Source organism: Glossina fuscipes, unplaced genomic scaffold (genome assembly GCF_014805625.2).
Source record: "Glossina fuscipes isolate IAEA_lab_2018 unplaced genomic scaffold, Yale_Gfus_2 42, whole genome shotgun sequence".
Taxonomy (NCBI): Eukaryota; Metazoa; Arthropoda; class Insecta; order Diptera; family Glossinidae; genus Glossina; species Glossina fuscipes.
The window spans coordinates 1,642,072-1,659,412 of record NW_023998426.1 but is presented as its reverse complement, the minus strand read 5'-3'; the positions used below and the strand labels follow the sequence as shown (position 1 = coordinate 1,659,412).

Genomic DNA, 17,341 nt, shown 5'->3' with positions numbered 1-17,341 from the left:
ATTGAGGATCGGATCTCGGAGTAGGGAAAATAAATTCAGTATAATTGGAAGTCTTGGTAAAGGGTAAATTGCGTTTATTCACTTTTCCTTCCATGGATCTATCAAGTATCTCCTTGGGCTCTCTTAACTACCGATGAGATGTAGAAAAAAAGTGATCACAAAGTTTAATTAGTGTTTGGCCCAATTTATGAAAGGTTTAAAAACGAAAACATAGCATATCGTGTCTAAGTGTCACTAAAAACGCGGAAGGCTAAAGCGTTGAATATAACGAGCCAGGAAGCGGGAAACTTTCTTCTTTTCGTAGGAATAATTCGCACTGACAATATTGGAGCACTATGACAGGCAGACAGCAGTGACAGATTTGACTTCCTTTTCACTTTTGGAAATAATACTAGTAAGCGACACAATGAAATTTCCGATGTTAATAACAGTGGTGGCGAGAGTTTGGACTACGTCTGAAGAAGTTTTCAAATGTTTAATAAAACGATTGATTGGTCATCTCCGGTATATTTTAGAGCACACTTCAGAACATAATTTATTCGGTTGTCCATCGCTGCCCTAACAAAAACTAGTATAATGGTTCACGTCAAAACTGGCACACATAGTGCGATCTTATACTAAATTTAAACGTAGGTTAAAACTTAACATTAACAAAAGGATAAACGCGAAATATGCTTGACATGTTTTCCTTTTTACTTCACCTTTCTTTCTTGGGTCTGAGCGCTAATAATAAAATGAGATCATTGTCCATTTATTAAGTTTTATTTTCTATTCTCACTATTTTCCTTAATTCTCTTTTATTTATTTTGTTGGTTGCTTTTGTTTTGTATTTGAAAAATTTTGCTCGTTATTTACTTTTTGTTTTTTCAAAATGTATTTTGTACCGTTCCTTTTTTCCCTCTTTTCTACTTATATTTCTGTGTATTATGTGTCTCGTTGTGTATGTGTCCTCTTCCTATCTTATTGCTAATGGATCACAGTTACAGAGTGCCTTGCGAGAATTTGACTTTTTAAATCAATTGGATTCGCAACCAAATACTTTACAGCGTCCCACACATCAACAACAACAACAGCAACAACGTCAACAATTGTTACAACAACAAATTATCCAAACGCAACCATTACAACCTCAACCTCAACAACAAATATTGCAGCAGCATTATTTGGCCACAGCTGCTCAACAGGTGCTACCCCATCATATACCTATAAATGCGCAATCGCAAATACCCATCTACGCCTATCAACCAAGCGCAGCGACTACTGCCTCAGAATCATTAATAAGCGTTAATACATCATACGCAACAGTCATCACAACTGCCACTAGTATTACCACATCCGTCATTACCACCAGTTCATCGTCATCATCAAACAACATTATATGTAATAATAATCAGAATAGCAGCAACAACAGCAACAACAATAATAATAATAACAATAATAATAATAATAATAATAATAATAACAGCTATTATATGCAAAGATCAACACCCGCCTTACAAATCAATTCAACTCTTAATCAACAGAACACTTTAATGCCACCCTTACCCTCAAGTGGAGGCGGAAGTGTGGCTAACATATATCATCGTCCGGTGCTGGCAATGCCACCTGTTGTTTTAATGGGCGGCCAAACGGAATACAACAATAGTCCAATTATTGAAATGCCTCCCTCACCTGCTCCCATTGTAGAGTATCCTGAAGACGATGATTATACACAAAATTACCGCAATTGTAGTATTGCTGCTAGCGATGGCTTCCAAGTAGAGGTTAGGATTGAAAATAAGAAAAAAATATTCCTTGTTTTTTTTTTATGCTTTTCATTACTCTCTTTTTATTTATCGTAAATGAAAGTACGGAGAAGAGAGCACACAAAAGAAAGCTGATCATCCGTTTTAAATATTTTTTACGCGATTAGTTGACTTTACGTGGTTTTTTTTCTTTTTTTTTTTGAAAACATTCAGATTTTCAGTTTGCTTCTCTGTGCTGCATTTATTATTATTATATTAAATAATTGAATAAAAGCTTTAAAACTACAATTCAAGATTTAAGACTATTAAAATCGGTATTAAAGTTATTGAAGCTTTAAAGTTAGTAAAGCCATGAGGCTATTAAACTCACTACTAAAGTTGTTAAAGAATTATAAAGCTTTAAAGCTAATAAAGCTTTTCGATTATTAAAAATATTGAAATCTTTAAAGCTTTAAAGATTTAAAATTATTAAACTCACGATTAAAGTTATTAAAGCTTTAAAGCTAGTAAAGCTTTACGATTATTAAAATTGTTAAAGCCTTTAAAGCTTTAAAGATTTAATATTAATAACCTCACTATTAAAGTTATTAAAGCTTTTAAATTATTTGATATAATCTTTAAAAGAAGAGAAAAAATATTTTAATTTTCTTTTATTGCTAACAATTACTAACTAATCTCCTCGTCTCTTAGTCGTTTGTTTTTTCATTTTTTTTTTTTTTTTTTTTTTTTTTGTATTATTCAAAGCTTTTCGGTTTGGTTCAATCAGTGATTATAATTTTCAGATACCAAAAAGAAAAAAGCTTTAATTGGGGTTTAATTATAATTTCGTTACTTTTTTTTTTTTTTTTTTTTTTTTTTTGTTATCGTTTCAATCATGGCTTTATTGCGTTGTTTTATGCCGTAACATGTCGTCAGCTTTTTTTGTTGCCTTATTATCACTTAACGTCCATAGAGACGTAAAATATGCGAATGTATTGCATAGACTGGTTAAAAATAGCTTATGTGTTATAATCTCGGTTGTGTTTTTAATTTGGTCTAAAAATACATTTTTAACTATTAAAGGCTTCATATAATCTCTACACAAAAGCACAAACATCTGTATCATAAAAAGATATGTATTAATAACACATAACTAGTTTTTTTTTTTTTTTTTGTTGTTTTAAGACCATCTCGTCACCCTGTTTTTACACCTTTCATGGCAAATCTTTGTTCATTTTTCGTTGTTACAAACACCTTTTATTAATAACAATAATAATAATAAAAAGCAACATCGATGCCACACTCACTACACCTAATCAAGTAAAACATTCACAAATAGCTCATACCACTTACACTTACTTTTACAACTTACACAACACGGTATCATTGTAAATATATTTTTTTTTTTTTTAAATATATGTAAACACTTTTTTTATTTATTGATATGTATTATGAACAACTAGAGCTTTGGAATTTGTTTACCGAACAAGAATCTTTTCGCAGTTTTTGTACTGTAGGCTACTTGTTTTACAAGCATGTACATTCAATAAGTGTGAATGTAAGCAACACCCATAGGGACTTGAGATAGATCCACTTTATATTATACCCATCGATTTAGAATCACTTTCTGAACCGATCTAAAATTGTCTGTCGGTTTTTCCTGTTTGTCTTTCTTCCTTGGGTACTTTCTACAGACCACAATCTTTTAATGAAGCTTGGTAAGACGACATGTTGCCGCCCAAGGACAAGCTCGGTTGAAACTGGATACAGATCGGACCTCTTTTTCGACCACTTAAATATATGTAACACCTTATGTTGAAAAGTTTTTATATGAATAACTATACTAAGCGGAGTGGTCTAGCGTATTGAATGGTGGGCGGCGTCCAAATGCAATGTTTTCAACTGTTAAAAAAATGAATTTGACTTATTTTACAAGATAAAATAAGCTGCCAAAAGGGACCGTTTTCATACCCTACTTTTGTCGAATTGTCACAATCGCAAACATGAAAACAGAAACTTGAAATTTGGCACGAATAAATACGTCCGTCAAAGCCGCCCTCACCACAATCGTCCCGATCGATTTACTAATACGTGAATAGTTAACACTAAAATGTGAATATCAGTTTATTTCCAACTTATATGTAGTTAAGTAAAGATTATGCTAATATGCGTTAGAATAAATTAATTATTTAAATGTTCGCGGTATATACCAACGGCGGCTGGAAAACCCCACTATCTAATACAAGTAAGAACAATATAGTGAGGTATGACCCCATTGCACCATTAAATAACCTACATCATCCATACAGTTTTTCATAAAAAGGCTTTTCAAAATCAGACATTATTCGATTTTCGATGGCCTTCGCCTATGGATCAAAACACATCAGATACCAAATTTCAAGAAAAGGTCTGAAAAATACGACCTGTACGTTGAACATTCTTGCTTCTTCTTCAGGCAGATAGACAGACAAACGGATGGGTAGATAGGATCATTCTAAATGGCTCGGTATTATAAAACGTGAGTCTATGTTAAGTCTCTCGGTGCATTGTACACACCTGGACGAACTTAATACAACTTGATCCTGTAAGCTGAGTAGGATATGAACAACGATTGTAGATATTCAAAAGTGTTTTGCTACGAAAAGAAAGGTCACTAAAAAATTTTGGAATACTATATGCTTTAACACCTCTTTTTATTCTTTGAAGGTCGGAAACTAAAAAAAAATCAAAATGACGCACTGTCGATAGTTCTGTCGTTAAAACTAAAAATGAATGATAAAAACTCTTCACTAAGAGGAATGAATTGTTTGCGAAGGCTTTTCGTAATAGCAGTCTTTACGTCGTCCTGGTTGTTGCCTGCAGATTCTCTACCAGAAATCGTTTAGAATGCACTCAATCTCTCATTACTCAGAAAAGTTTTTTTAAACACCAACGAGTTTGTCTATATGTAAAAGCGTCACTACGGCGATTAGGGGATGTACAGCAGCTTACAGCTGCAACCCCACTAATACCCATCACCGAAGAATAACGGGTATATTTAGTTTGTCAAACCGTTTGCAACGCCCAGAAGGAAGCATCATACAACTCACAAAGTACATATATATGTTCTTGATCAGCATCAAATTCTAAATCTATTTAAGCATGTCCGTCTGTCCGTCCGACCGTCTGTGTAATGTCTGTTGAAAACATTCTCCTGGCCGCTAAAATTAAGAATTGAATTTAAGTAAGGGGAAAAGATTAGAAGTTCTTACACGCAGATTGATATTCAAAATGGGCCAAATACGTCGAACGGCATGCTCTCGGCATCACGTAAACTGAGCGCAGCTCCGTTTTTCAAAATGCTTTTTTCCTCATTACTATAAACTGTAGCAGATAAATGTGCAAAAATTTGGATGCATATTCTATGAGCAATGTCGTAGCATCTATGGACAAGAATGGAAATAATTGACGACGCCTACCCAATATTATATTGTATCCGAATTTATTTGTTTTTTCAATATCTTTAAAACGCGCAGGAACCAGCTTCAAAAACCCTATAAATTATAAAAATTCTTGCCAAGTTGCAAATCTGGACTGCACCTAAACATGTTCGCTTATTCGTCTGTCCATCTGTCTGTTGGCGAAACTTTATAGTATTTGTGATAAACATTCTTCCGTTAGCGCAAATGAAGATATCGCCTACAAATTATCAAAAGTAATCGGAATTGACAAAGGGCACGCCTATAATATCCAAATGTCCATACGAAAAAAACTTCCATTTTGAAAATATAAAAAATCAGTTGCGCCCACTCCATGTTATAGAGCATGAAAATTTTGTTCTTTTACTTCCTTCGGCATTTTTAAGATAACGAAGATGGGTATAAAAGATGCGGTCCCGACCGAATTTAATTTTTTTGGTTGTTATTTGTTAAATGTTATCGCATCGTTGACTATTGGCGTAACCTTTCGAAAGGTTCTTATTTACTTTCTCAGTTAAATAACAACAAGCAGTACCAAGTATTTGCCATCTCTTGCTCTCCATCAGCTAAGTATTAACTGTTGAACTGTCTACCTCTTAGCTACCTGTCAACTGCTGGACATCAGTAAGTCCCCGTTTTCTTTCTCTTTATATTTTATCAGTAAATACTTAAGCTATGTTTCTCTCTCGAAATTTTTTTCTAATATTATTTGTTGTGCATGCATTACAATTTTTCAAAGGCCAATGTCTACTCTTGCTCTTGAAGCTCATATAAGTTTTTATCAAAATTCTTATTTTTTTATGGAAGTTTTTCCTAAGATAACGGTAATTTGCCGTTATTACAATTACATATGTGCAAGAAAGCAATCATCAAATTTCAAGAATACTAAAGAGAGACCGGAAGAAATATTACAAGACAACGTTAATGTTGATATCAATTTATTGATTAGATCAGATTTTGAAGAACTGATCGTCGATTTTGATTCTTTGGCCATGAATGTTTAATAAGATAATGCAGTGTGCCAAAGGTGTCTGGAAATTATCAAATTATTGAAAGCGGAAGTTATGTTAGGCTCAAGTTGAAACTCAACCACAAATTTTACTTTCACTCGATATAAATGTTCGAAAACTCGAAATAATTTTAATAAATTTTTGCTTAGGCAGCACAGGTTGGCTCGAAAAACAATATAAGGTGTCTGCTTGTCCTAAAGAGGATAAAAATATGGTAAACAAGGAACACTAAGATCATTAAATACTTCACACATATACTTATATAGTTTTTCGTAAAACGACTTTCTAAAGTAAGATATGGTACGGGGAGCAGTTGAAAAAACGTTCTGATCCGAATCACTTTCACTAGCATTAGTCCTTAGATCAGTTACATTACAATATCTCGAAAATTGCAAGCTGTATATGAAAGACAAGAATATTAGATGGACAGAGGGACAGATAAAGTTAAAATTAGTTTCTGAACTGGTCAGTATAAAGGCTTTGGAACGTGACTCGGTGAGTCAAATACCTGCGAATATTATATATTGCAGCAAGCTTGTGTTACAGGTGGTTTAGGGTATGAAAGTGCACTTTAAGTGATATTATGAATGTGAATAAAGTATCGCCATATACTTTCAGTTTTTCTTTTTTCGAGGTTTTTATTCATTTTTTATAACCATCTTGTGAGGAATTCTTGTATATATGCGAAGGAACGTAACGTTCATTCGTTATTAGCGTAAATGATTTTGAAGGGTTTGAAAACATTGTTTCAATTCACATAAATAGAATAAAAACGTATATAAAATTAGTTTAAAAATAAATCGCATTTTCTTGTGTACGCAAACGTGCCCCTCAGTGCAGAGCCCTCACTTAAAATAATAAGGCAGTCAGCCACCTCCCCAAGAAATTCATTCAATGTGTATTTATTTATTTTTATTTATTTTTTTTTTTTTTTTGGGTTTTAGACCACCTTTGCCATTCACGTTACGTATGACACTTGGCAAAAATTTGAAACGTAAATGCAAAGAAGAAAAAATAATAACCAATTAGTCTTCTTCTTATATTTCTTGGTGCCATGTCTTTAAGATGTTTTTGCAATAGTATGTCAACCATACGCAGGCATATTAGGTTTATTACTTCGTATACGCCAATTAGGAATACATTTCGGAGAATCGGCAAAAGAATAGAAAAAGCTTTTAATATACTTAAGATGCTGTCGTGAAATCCCTTTCACCCAATCACGGCTAAAGCTGCTGAAATGTTTTTATTTGCCAAAGGCATTCTTCCACGAGCTCCGTCACGGTGCTTTGCACACTGTCACAAAATTTCTTTGTCCTCTTCAATGAAATCAAGGACCGTCAGGGAAAACGGGAAGAAAACGTAAATATAAGAAATGTATAAGATCTAAATCAACTTTGGATGATTTCCTCTATCCGTCTTTCCGGTAAAAGCCGTTTGCCCGTAACTACGTAACGTAATTAGTCTACAAGCGGCAAATATATCGCAAACAATTTTCTACACGTATTTCTTTACGGTAATTTGAAATTGTAAAACTTGGGACATTACCATTTTTTTTATACGGTTTTTACTCACTTTTACGTAAATAGTGTAAATTATGCCGAGAAAGCTCTGCGGAGTTTGTAAAACTACACACTGTTTACAATTGAAAGAAAATGTTCAATATTAAAATTCCATAAATCAGATAAATGAGTTAACTACAGACGCCATAGGACAGATTGTTCTTTTTACACGAACCCAAATCATGAAGATAAACAGATTTACTGAAAAATATTCCGAAAACTGCTTGAGAAAAAGCAAAAAAAAACCAAAAAAAAATTTTTTTTTTTTTTTAATCAACCACTCAGGGCATGCCCCCTCGAGGTGTAACAAAAAATGAAGATAGGAAAAGAGATAAGGGGAAAGCCGCAGCCTACTCCCTGTGAGCCCAATTCAGTTAATGTTATGTCTTTCCCGACTGAACACTCACTGAGATTTGAATCCGCGAACACCGACCTGACAAAAATATCGTAAGAGCCAAGAGATTCGGCCTGAGTCACTTAAAATGTTTCTGTTCTTTTATTTTCACGTTTCCTTTTCGCTCGCTTTTATTTCATAAATATTTTGTTTGTTTGTTTTCTCTATCCTTATATATTTTTTTCTGCATATTATTCGCAGTTTTGCTTAAGAGTTCATATCGTATCAAACTAAGAATAACATATTAGAAATATATTTTTATTGAAAAGTAAAAAAAAAAAAACAAAAAAAATTATAAACAAAATTTATTAAATGCGTTTCTTGAAACAATTTTTATTAGTATTGAATCGAAAAATGTTTGAAAATACATAAGAAATTGTCCAAAAATTCCGGCATTTCTGTGAATCACACGTAAAACGCATTAAATCGTATATCGTACTAAGACGCTGTGATAACATTCATATCGTGATTGTTCGTTTTAGTTTTTTGTTTTTTATTTTTTTTATTTTATATTTTCCTTAAACGTTTTCTAACGGATATGATTTTACCAACATTTCAATTGGTAGCGAGTGTTGTTAAGCAGATTTGTGTTATTCAACGGCAAAATCATTATAATGCTTCCTCTTCCAATAAACTATCCAAATATAATAAACGTGTGACGTCTGCTATAAATTTATTATGTCCCCATTTGTTGTTTCAACCATTATGCATATTACCACCGCCACCAACCAACGACATATCAACGACAATAGCAACAACAAACACTATACCTTCAGTAACAATAATCACACAATCACAAGTATGTATATGTATGTATGTATGTATGTATGTATGTATGTATGTATGTATGTATGTATACGTGACCGGGTCATCATAACATACTATACTATATACTATAGGATTGTATGTTGTGTGTTTAGTGTCATCTATAGATGTCAAAATTTTCATTTTCATTCTTTTATATAGAGATAAAACAATCTTTGTCGCCACATCTCTTTTTTGTTGTTATTGTATTCATATACAAATTTCGTGTTATTTGTTGTTTTATTCATACTTTCTCCCTTCCCATTTCTCCTCTGTGTCTCTTTGCTGCTGCCTTTCTGGTCCATGTAGTAGTTAATTATCATATGATGGGAATTATATTTTGATTATTTATTTATTTTTTTTGGTTTCAATTCGTGGATAAATAAATTTAAAATTTTTTACAGTTGTGTTGTTTACTGTTTGAAATTTTCTGTAATAATTTTACAGGCTCACATAAATCTTGTACATATAAGCATTGAACCTTTAAGTGACATTACTTTAAATTTACCAACGATCACTGCAACGACAACAACAACAACAACAACAACCACATCAGCAACATTATGCGACAAGCATGCTTTTACCGCCACTATAGCGACATCAACAACAACAACAACAACAACAACAAATATCAATACATTTGACTCTTTAACAACACTATCACCAGCGACACTCTCTATTACATCATCATCTGCTCCCATATATATCAGTACACTTGAATACTTTATAGAAAGCCATAAAACAGATGAACATGATGCGAAGGTAATGTTTGGAAAACAAAATTTTTTTTGTAAATTATAAAAAAAAAAAAAAAAAAATTTTTAAATTTAGTTTAACGCAGAGGAAAACAAGTAAAAATACTATAGTGGGATACAGCCCACCACTAAAAACTCTACGTCACATCCTTTAATACAATTATTCGTATATAAATAATATTATATGGAAAGTGGCCAAATAGAAATCATCTTCGCAAAATTTGCGAACTGCAAGTTGATCCCAAGAAGACAAGAAAGGCAGACGGAGAGACAGCCTTTGTTTGGTTCAAAAAGTCAGTCTGTATCGGTCAGTATAATAAAAAGTGGGTTTTTGTCAAGCCCTTCTGGGTGTTTCACCAAGTTATATATATACCCTTGTACCACAAATGGTGTATGATACACTTAGGCACTCTTTAAGATTTCCAAAACTCGAAAATAGATTCGAAATTTTTTGGTCCGGTTAATAAATTCTTTCAAGGGTATGCCTTGTTTTGTTTTGGTTTTTTCTGGCTATTTTATGAAAGTTGTTCACTGATCGTTTAAACTTTAAAAGTTAAAGTCGGACATTTGATAAAAAAAAAAAACGTCATGTGCCCGTAATCAAAATTTTTACTCAGTCATCATAAACTTACTCGGTTTAGGGGAACTTTATTGTTTTTCTGTAATAGTTCCGTTAAGCATGTAGTTAAAAAGTCGGTAAAAAAATCGAAGTGTCTCGTGGGAGGCGTAAAATTTCCCTGTCTATGAAGCAAGCTTAATGAGTGAAGAAGGAAGATACTCTAAGACAATTCGTTAAAAATGGGGGCTTTACATATTCATTGTCCGCATCGTTCGTCATTGTGTCAAGACTTATCAGTGTTCCAAATTTCACCAAAATATATCGAAAATTCCGATCTATAGGTCAATGGACAGATGGACTGTCCTAAATAAATTGATTAGAAAAATGATTCTGAACGAGGAATGTAATAAGACATGCCTCTACCTAAAATCCTATCGCTCGCTTCGAAGGGTACAATTATTTTGAGCGATAAATGCCATTTTCGTCTTTCTAGGGCATTTAGGACTACGATAGATGAACAGCATCTTCAACAATAACGAGTGACAGTTTCATTCAGTTTTATCGAATCTATAAGCTTGAGACATTTTTTGATTAAATTTGGTGAACTGATGTATTTTGGCTCAAGAGGAACGCTGCTGAAAATGTATCAGATGAGACCATTTTTGCGACCAATTTCCATATAATGCCTTATTTTGAGAAATCTTCGTATAAATATTTGTGGAGTACAGTACGATATTTAATGGTGGGCCGTGCCCCACCATAGCGGATTTACCTTTTTTTTTATTATCACGTAATCATCTAAAGCAGATTGCGAACAGAGATTCAGTCAATTGGCATAAAAGTAGCCCTAATCAGTTTATACAATAACAAGTAAGAAAATTGTACTCGGTCATGGCCCATTACCGTGATCTTGAAAAAAATGGAAAAGAATTAAATTTTTACACTCTTTGATATTGAATAGGCGCCGTTCACTTTTTCTAGTTTCGGAATGAAAGCGGAAATTTATATGGTGTGTGACAGAAAACAAAGGTGTTCACGATTTTTGTTACATAAACGTTAAACAATTGTAGACATGTTCTTGGAAAAATTTGGGTCATTTCCAAATTCTTCTTCAAATACCAAGTTTGTGGGTGATATCTTAATTTTTGCGAACGGTAGAATGTTGCCACAGATATTACATAGGTGCGTAGTCGGAGAGATGGAGAGACGAAATTGGCCGGGAACTTATACACCTTATGGAGTTTTTGAATCTTATTTCTGTGGGTTACAAAAGTTTTGTAAAATAATGGAAATGTGACACACTACAAAATTAAGTAGGTGTGACCGATTTTCTCCCCTCTTGTAGATATGCTATAGCATCGCCTATAGATATACCTGCAAATTCTTGTAGGTTTATCTGCTGTAGTCTATGAGTAATGAGCAAAAAATCAATTTTTTATTCCTTTTGAAAAACAAAGATGTTCGTAGCTATCATAGTACTGTAGACGTGCGCTTCAACAGATTTAGCTGATTTGCAATACTAATTTGCGCGCGAGAACTTCCAATGTTTCTGCTAAATTTGTAGTTCATTTTTGCACAGACGTTCTTATTTTGACATTGTCGGGTCTCTGATGCTTCCTTCTGAGTGGTGCAAAATGCATGTACTCCCTATTCTTCGGTGATGGGTATAAAAAAGGGACACTATTTGTAAAAATATACTTCAAATAATCGGTCTCCCTTTAACAAAAAAAAAAAAAAAAAAAATTTTATATCTCTAGCGATTCGATCGATTGATTAACTTTATAAAACATATGCAATATTCTTCTTTTCATAGAGAAGTCTACAAATATTTTGGTGATATGTAACGAACAAATATTATATGCAGCAGACAAATGTCGATCAGCGAAGATTTAATTAATGATCGACCATGAGAAACGATGTAGATCCACATCGTATGTTTAAACCCTCATATCTCATTATGTAGCAACCTTTGCATAGTGTTTTTTTTAACCATTAAATGCATATTGTTGCCAGTTTTATTTTGTCTTTAGTTCTTTTTTGTTTAAATTTATTTATTAAATCAATTTAAAAATTAAGAGGACCTGGAATGCAAACAATCGGCAACAATATGCATGTAAGGGTTACTTAATAGTGAAATATTATAGAAACGAAAGTACAAGTCGCCAATAGTTAAAGCTGGGATCAAGTAATGCAAGGTGTGGTAAACAAGAAAAGATCGTTTCTCCTTTTTTGTTTATTATTTTCCTTAATATTCACTCTTCCCCTATCCCCCGCCCCCCGGAAAGGTTTGTGTTGGTCATTTATTATTTTGTTGAGAATCGAATCGAATTCAAGAAATATTGAAATATTTAAAAGAGGGAGCTTTTTAGAAAAATATTTTCTGTATGAATGGAATCGAATTATCATATACATTATATATATTGAAACGCATAAGTCGATCTAGTAAACAAACGGCTTTTATAAATTTAAATAACTATCGTTTGGTCTGGTGAGATTTTTCCGCGAATGAATATTTTTTAAAGTCTACTTTTAGGATTCGCTTTTTGAAAACTCAAAAATGAAAGTCAGAAGAAAATTTTCTTCAATTGATTTCCAAGCTCCTGTTGTACATAAATTATTTAAATTTTTTAATTTAAGGTAAAAATTAAAAACCAAAAAAATGCACTCACGTATATATTTAATATATTTGTAAAGAAATATTTTTAACAAAATATTATTAACCCACTGAACTGTAAATTAAAAAATTAGAAAAAAAGCATTGATAATATGTTCCATTAATAATTTCCTCTCATTAGGTTATACCACAATTTAGCAACCTTTCTATAAGCAATAATAACCTACAACAACAACAGCAACAACAGTCAACACAATCCTCACCAGTTATACAAGAGCCACCGACACCATTGGTGTATGGTAGCAGTCAGATAACTGGTAACGAACTCTTGGCGCCACAGTTTCCAGCACCTCAACCGGCCCAGCGTCAACAGGTTTTCGGAGGTAATATTGGATGCATTAGTGGTTATCAGCAGCAGCAGCAGCAGCAGCAGCAACAGCAGCAGCCTATCTATCAAAATCAATTTGAATTACAACATCAACAACAGCACCAACAACAACAGCAACAGCAGCAACATGCTCAATCGCGTCGGAATGTTGCTCGTGGTCTACAATATCGTGACCCGGCGTATGAGCCTAGAAGGCAATCTCAAAATGTCGCCACTGGTTCGCCCGGCATCCTCTCAATGGATAATTTCCGGATGCTTAGTGTATTGGGTCGAGGCCATTTCGGCAAAGTTATTTTGAGTCAATTACGCACTAACAATCAATATTACGCGATCAAGGCTCTAAAGAAAGGCGACATCATCGCACGTGATGAAGTTGAATCACTGCTTAGTGAGAAACGTATTTTTGAGGTGGCCAACGCTATGCGTCATCCATTTTTGGTTAATCTATATGCATGCTTTCAGACCGAAGTAAGTGCACTAAAGAACAATTTCATTTCGATAATGATGATAATGATGATGATGTGTGTGGATGACGTTGTTAATAAAATTATTTTTGAGCAAAAATAATTTTTCATATATTATTCTTATTTTTTTCATGTTTTCGTTTGTTTTTTTTTTTTTTTCTTTTTGTTATTTATAGCAACATGTTTGTTTTGTCATGGAATATGCAGCTGGTGGTGATTTAATGATGCATATTCATACTGATGTATTTTCGGAACCGCGTGCCGTATTCTACGCTGCCTGCGTGGTGTTGGGGTTGCAATATTTGCATGAGAATAAAATCATTTATCGCGATCTGAAATTGGATAATTTGCTATTGGACACTGAAGGTAAATATAAATTTCACTTTTCAAGGACTTGTAAGTTGGCAAACCTTTTTTAAAGATAGACAATTTGATTAGCTGATGACTTCCGCAAAATACACCTTAGCCTCTAATTGATGGATATATGATTGAAAGGTTTTCTATTTTGTGCTACCTCGAGAAAATGCAGTCAAGTCTTATAGCTTTTTTTTTCCCACATTATGCAGTATTTCATTCACACACGTTTATTCTCATTCGCAAAAAAAGTTTACCAGCCGCATAAGCATCTTAAGGATTACGCCATTCATTAATGATTTTTTTTTAATTTAGTTTAAAGAACTTTCTCGTCTTTTATTCTCTTTAATGCATTACTCAACTATTTTAGTCCATTAACACTTGCTGTACCCGCTTGGGTACACATCTTCGAACTTTCCCTTTCGCACGGAAACGTGTTTTATTTTACAGAAAATAAGCCTTTGCATAATAATATCGAATCGTATTTATAGAAATTTGTAATCGAAATTTGTCCGCTTTTGCGGCTTCTTCTCATACAAGGACATCTTGAAAAAGAGATGAAAAATACATACAGAGAAATTCACACTACCAAATGTGGAACACCTTTTTTCTTATCTTTTATCAATGCTCTAAAGTGAAATATAACAAGTTAAAATTCTGTCGCGATGAACTATTAACCGCTCCATCCCACGTCCCGTTTACAATCCAAATATAAAAATTGAATAAAGTTAAATAAAAAAGAAGAAAGTGTGAGAAGCAATAGTGAGTTTTACTTATCACCAAAACTCTTCTTTTTTTTTATTTACACAAAGACTTATTATACCTTACACCACTTGTGGTGCAGAATACATCAAGTTTGTGCGGACGTATTAACACGCAGAAGCGCTTAAGTTAGACTCACCTTTGTATATACCGATCGATTTTCTGATTACCAACCGACTCAGAAAGGCTGTTTGTCCCTCTATCTGTCCGGTGTCTGTCCATGTAAATATATGTTCAAGCTACAAGTCGCAATTTCTCGGAGATGTTTTGATGAAATTTGATACACTCACCCCGAGGGCCCCACTTGGCAAACTGCGTTAGATCAAGAACCGATACTACCGGAAATGGTTGCGATCGGACTACTTTTTTGACCACTCTCCTTATGAATCCCTATTTTGAAAAGTCGGTGTGTGAGTAACTGTATGGAACGAAGTGTTGAAGAATATTTAAGGGTGGGGAGGGTCCCACTATAGTTTTTTTCACTTCTCTTTAGATAACATTTGAAGGCTTGTGTGGAAAAGATAGAATAGGAAGAAAAGAAATGCTTGTGTAAAGCTTTTTATATACGAATTTTTCTTTAATTTCTTTTTAGGTTACGTGAAAATTGCTGACTTCGGTTTATGCAAAGAAGGTATGGGCTTTGGAGATCGCACTGGAACATTTTGCGGTACACCCGAATTTTTAGCACCCGAAGTATTGACTGATACCTCTTACACACGTGCTGTAGATTGGTGGGGTTTAGGTGTTTTAATATTTGAAATGTTAGTGGGTGAGGTAAGTTTGAACGATATATGATGCGAATCAGAAAACTAATTATATATGGAAAGAGATTTAAAATAAAAGTGATATGTATTTTTTTAATATAGTCCCCTTTCCCTGGTGATGATGAAGAGGAAGTATTTGATTCGATTGTCAACGATGAAGTACGTTATCCCCGCTTCTTATCTTTAGAAGCTATAGCCATAATGAGAAGGGTAGGTATAGCTTGAGATGAATTTCGAATGAAATTGTTATGAAAATTCTTCGTTTAGCTTCTAAGGAAAAATCCCGAAAGACGCTTAGGTTCCTCGGAGCGTGACGCTGAAGACGTTAAGAAGCAAGCATTTTTCCGTTCCATTGTATGGGACGATTTACTCTTGCGTAAAGTTAAACCACCGTTCGTGCCCACAATAGTAAGTTATAATGAAAAAAAAAATTGTAACTTAAATACATGAAATGGAATTGTCTATCTTTAGACCCATTTGGAAGATGTTTCCAATTTCGATGAAGAATTCACTTCGGAGAAACCCCAACTAACACCGCCAAAGGAACCCCGTTTATTGACTGAAGAAGAACAAATGTTCTTTCAAGATTTTACCTACACAGCAGACTGGTCTTAATTGCCAAACAGTTTTATTCTTACTTTGAAGAAAATCAACAACAATATAACGTTTTACAAAAAAATATAACGTTTTATCATATTTTTGTATGTGCATAGAGTTGAAGAGCGGCAAGCTGTGCACTTTGCGCAGGTGTGTTGTGATTCTTATTTAATTAATAAGTTTATTTTTTTTTTTATATTCGTTACCATTTAAATTAATTTTATTTCATATCTGTAGCAAAAAATTGTATTTCGTGGCGTTTCTTCCCTTTTCTTTTTATAATTTAGAAAAAAAAAAAAAAAAAAAAAACAGTTTTAAAACTCTCTTTCAATTGCTTTATATATAACATATTTTTTAATTTTCTTCTTTATTTTTCGAAATATTTACATAATTAAAACTTACATATTATATAAACTGATAACAAGCAGTATAAACATATATTTTGTTTAATTTAATAACAAAAAAAAAAAAACATTTTTCTTGTATTTAATTTTATTAAATTTAAAAAAAATCGAAGGAAAAAAAGAATTTAAAGAATGCATGAATAATTGACATAATTAAGTATAAAGACAAAATTTTAAAATTTTTTTATTTTGAAAATATTTTCATAATTCTAAGCATTTAAAATTAACTAATTTTAGAATATGTTTAAAAGTATCCAAAAGAAAAAGAAAAACTTTGATCAATTTTAAATATTTATATAAATACCGGGAAAAAACTAACTTATATATATATGTATATATACATATATATATATTTCTATACGTACATATATATATATATATATATAAATATAAAGGTTAATTATTATTAAAACAAAAAATAATTTTTAATTATTACAACATTTTACTAAATCTCTTTTAAACAATAAGTCATTTATGTTTATGAATTTCTTTTTCTATTTTTTTATTAAAGAAAGAATAAAAAATAAAGTCATTTTCTTCCTAAATTGCCCACCTTCAATGCATTACCTTCCTTTCATTGCTCATTCTCGTCTCCCGCGTCTCTTTATCTATTTTAAATGCTAACGCTTTATAAGTTCAAATTGTTTGGCTTTAAGATCTTAATATCCTCTGTATACATATGTAATATTTTCTATATTCGAAAATTGTTTTTTCAATTAAATTTTTTTTTT

General features: G+C 32.7%; 1 protein-coding gene across 6 annotated transcripts in view; it reads left to right on the top strand.

Annotated features, from left to right (window-relative positions):
* The window catches only part of LOC119637045 (serine/threonine-protein kinase N), a 128,201-nt gene extending 111,757 nt beyond the window's left edge, over positions 1–16,444 (top strand). For 3 of the 6 annotated variants that reach the window (XM_038032841.1, XM_038032840.1, XM_038032838.1), the window contains 8 exons: positions 1,524–1,763; positions 9,397–9,711; positions 13,059–13,733; positions 13,906–14,095; positions 15,438–15,619; positions 15,712–15,819; positions 15,877–16,017; positions 16,081–16,444. In XM_038032841.1, the coding sequence (XP_037888769.1) occupies positions 1,524–1,763; positions 9,397–9,711; positions 13,059–13,733; positions 13,906–14,095; positions 15,438–15,619; positions 15,712–15,819; positions 15,877–16,017; positions 16,081–16,224 (1,995 nt within the window). In that variant the 3' untranslated portion in view covers positions 16,225–16,444. The remainder of the gene's footprint in view (positions 1–1,523; positions 1,764–9,396; positions 9,712–13,058; positions 13,734–13,905; positions 14,096–15,437; positions 15,620–15,711; positions 15,820–15,876; positions 16,018–16,080) is intronic. The other 3 variants (XM_038032839.1, XM_038032842.1, XM_038032843.1) reach the window with 3 other exon arrangements.
* The last annotated feature ends 897 nt before the right edge of the window (positions 16,445–17,341 follow it).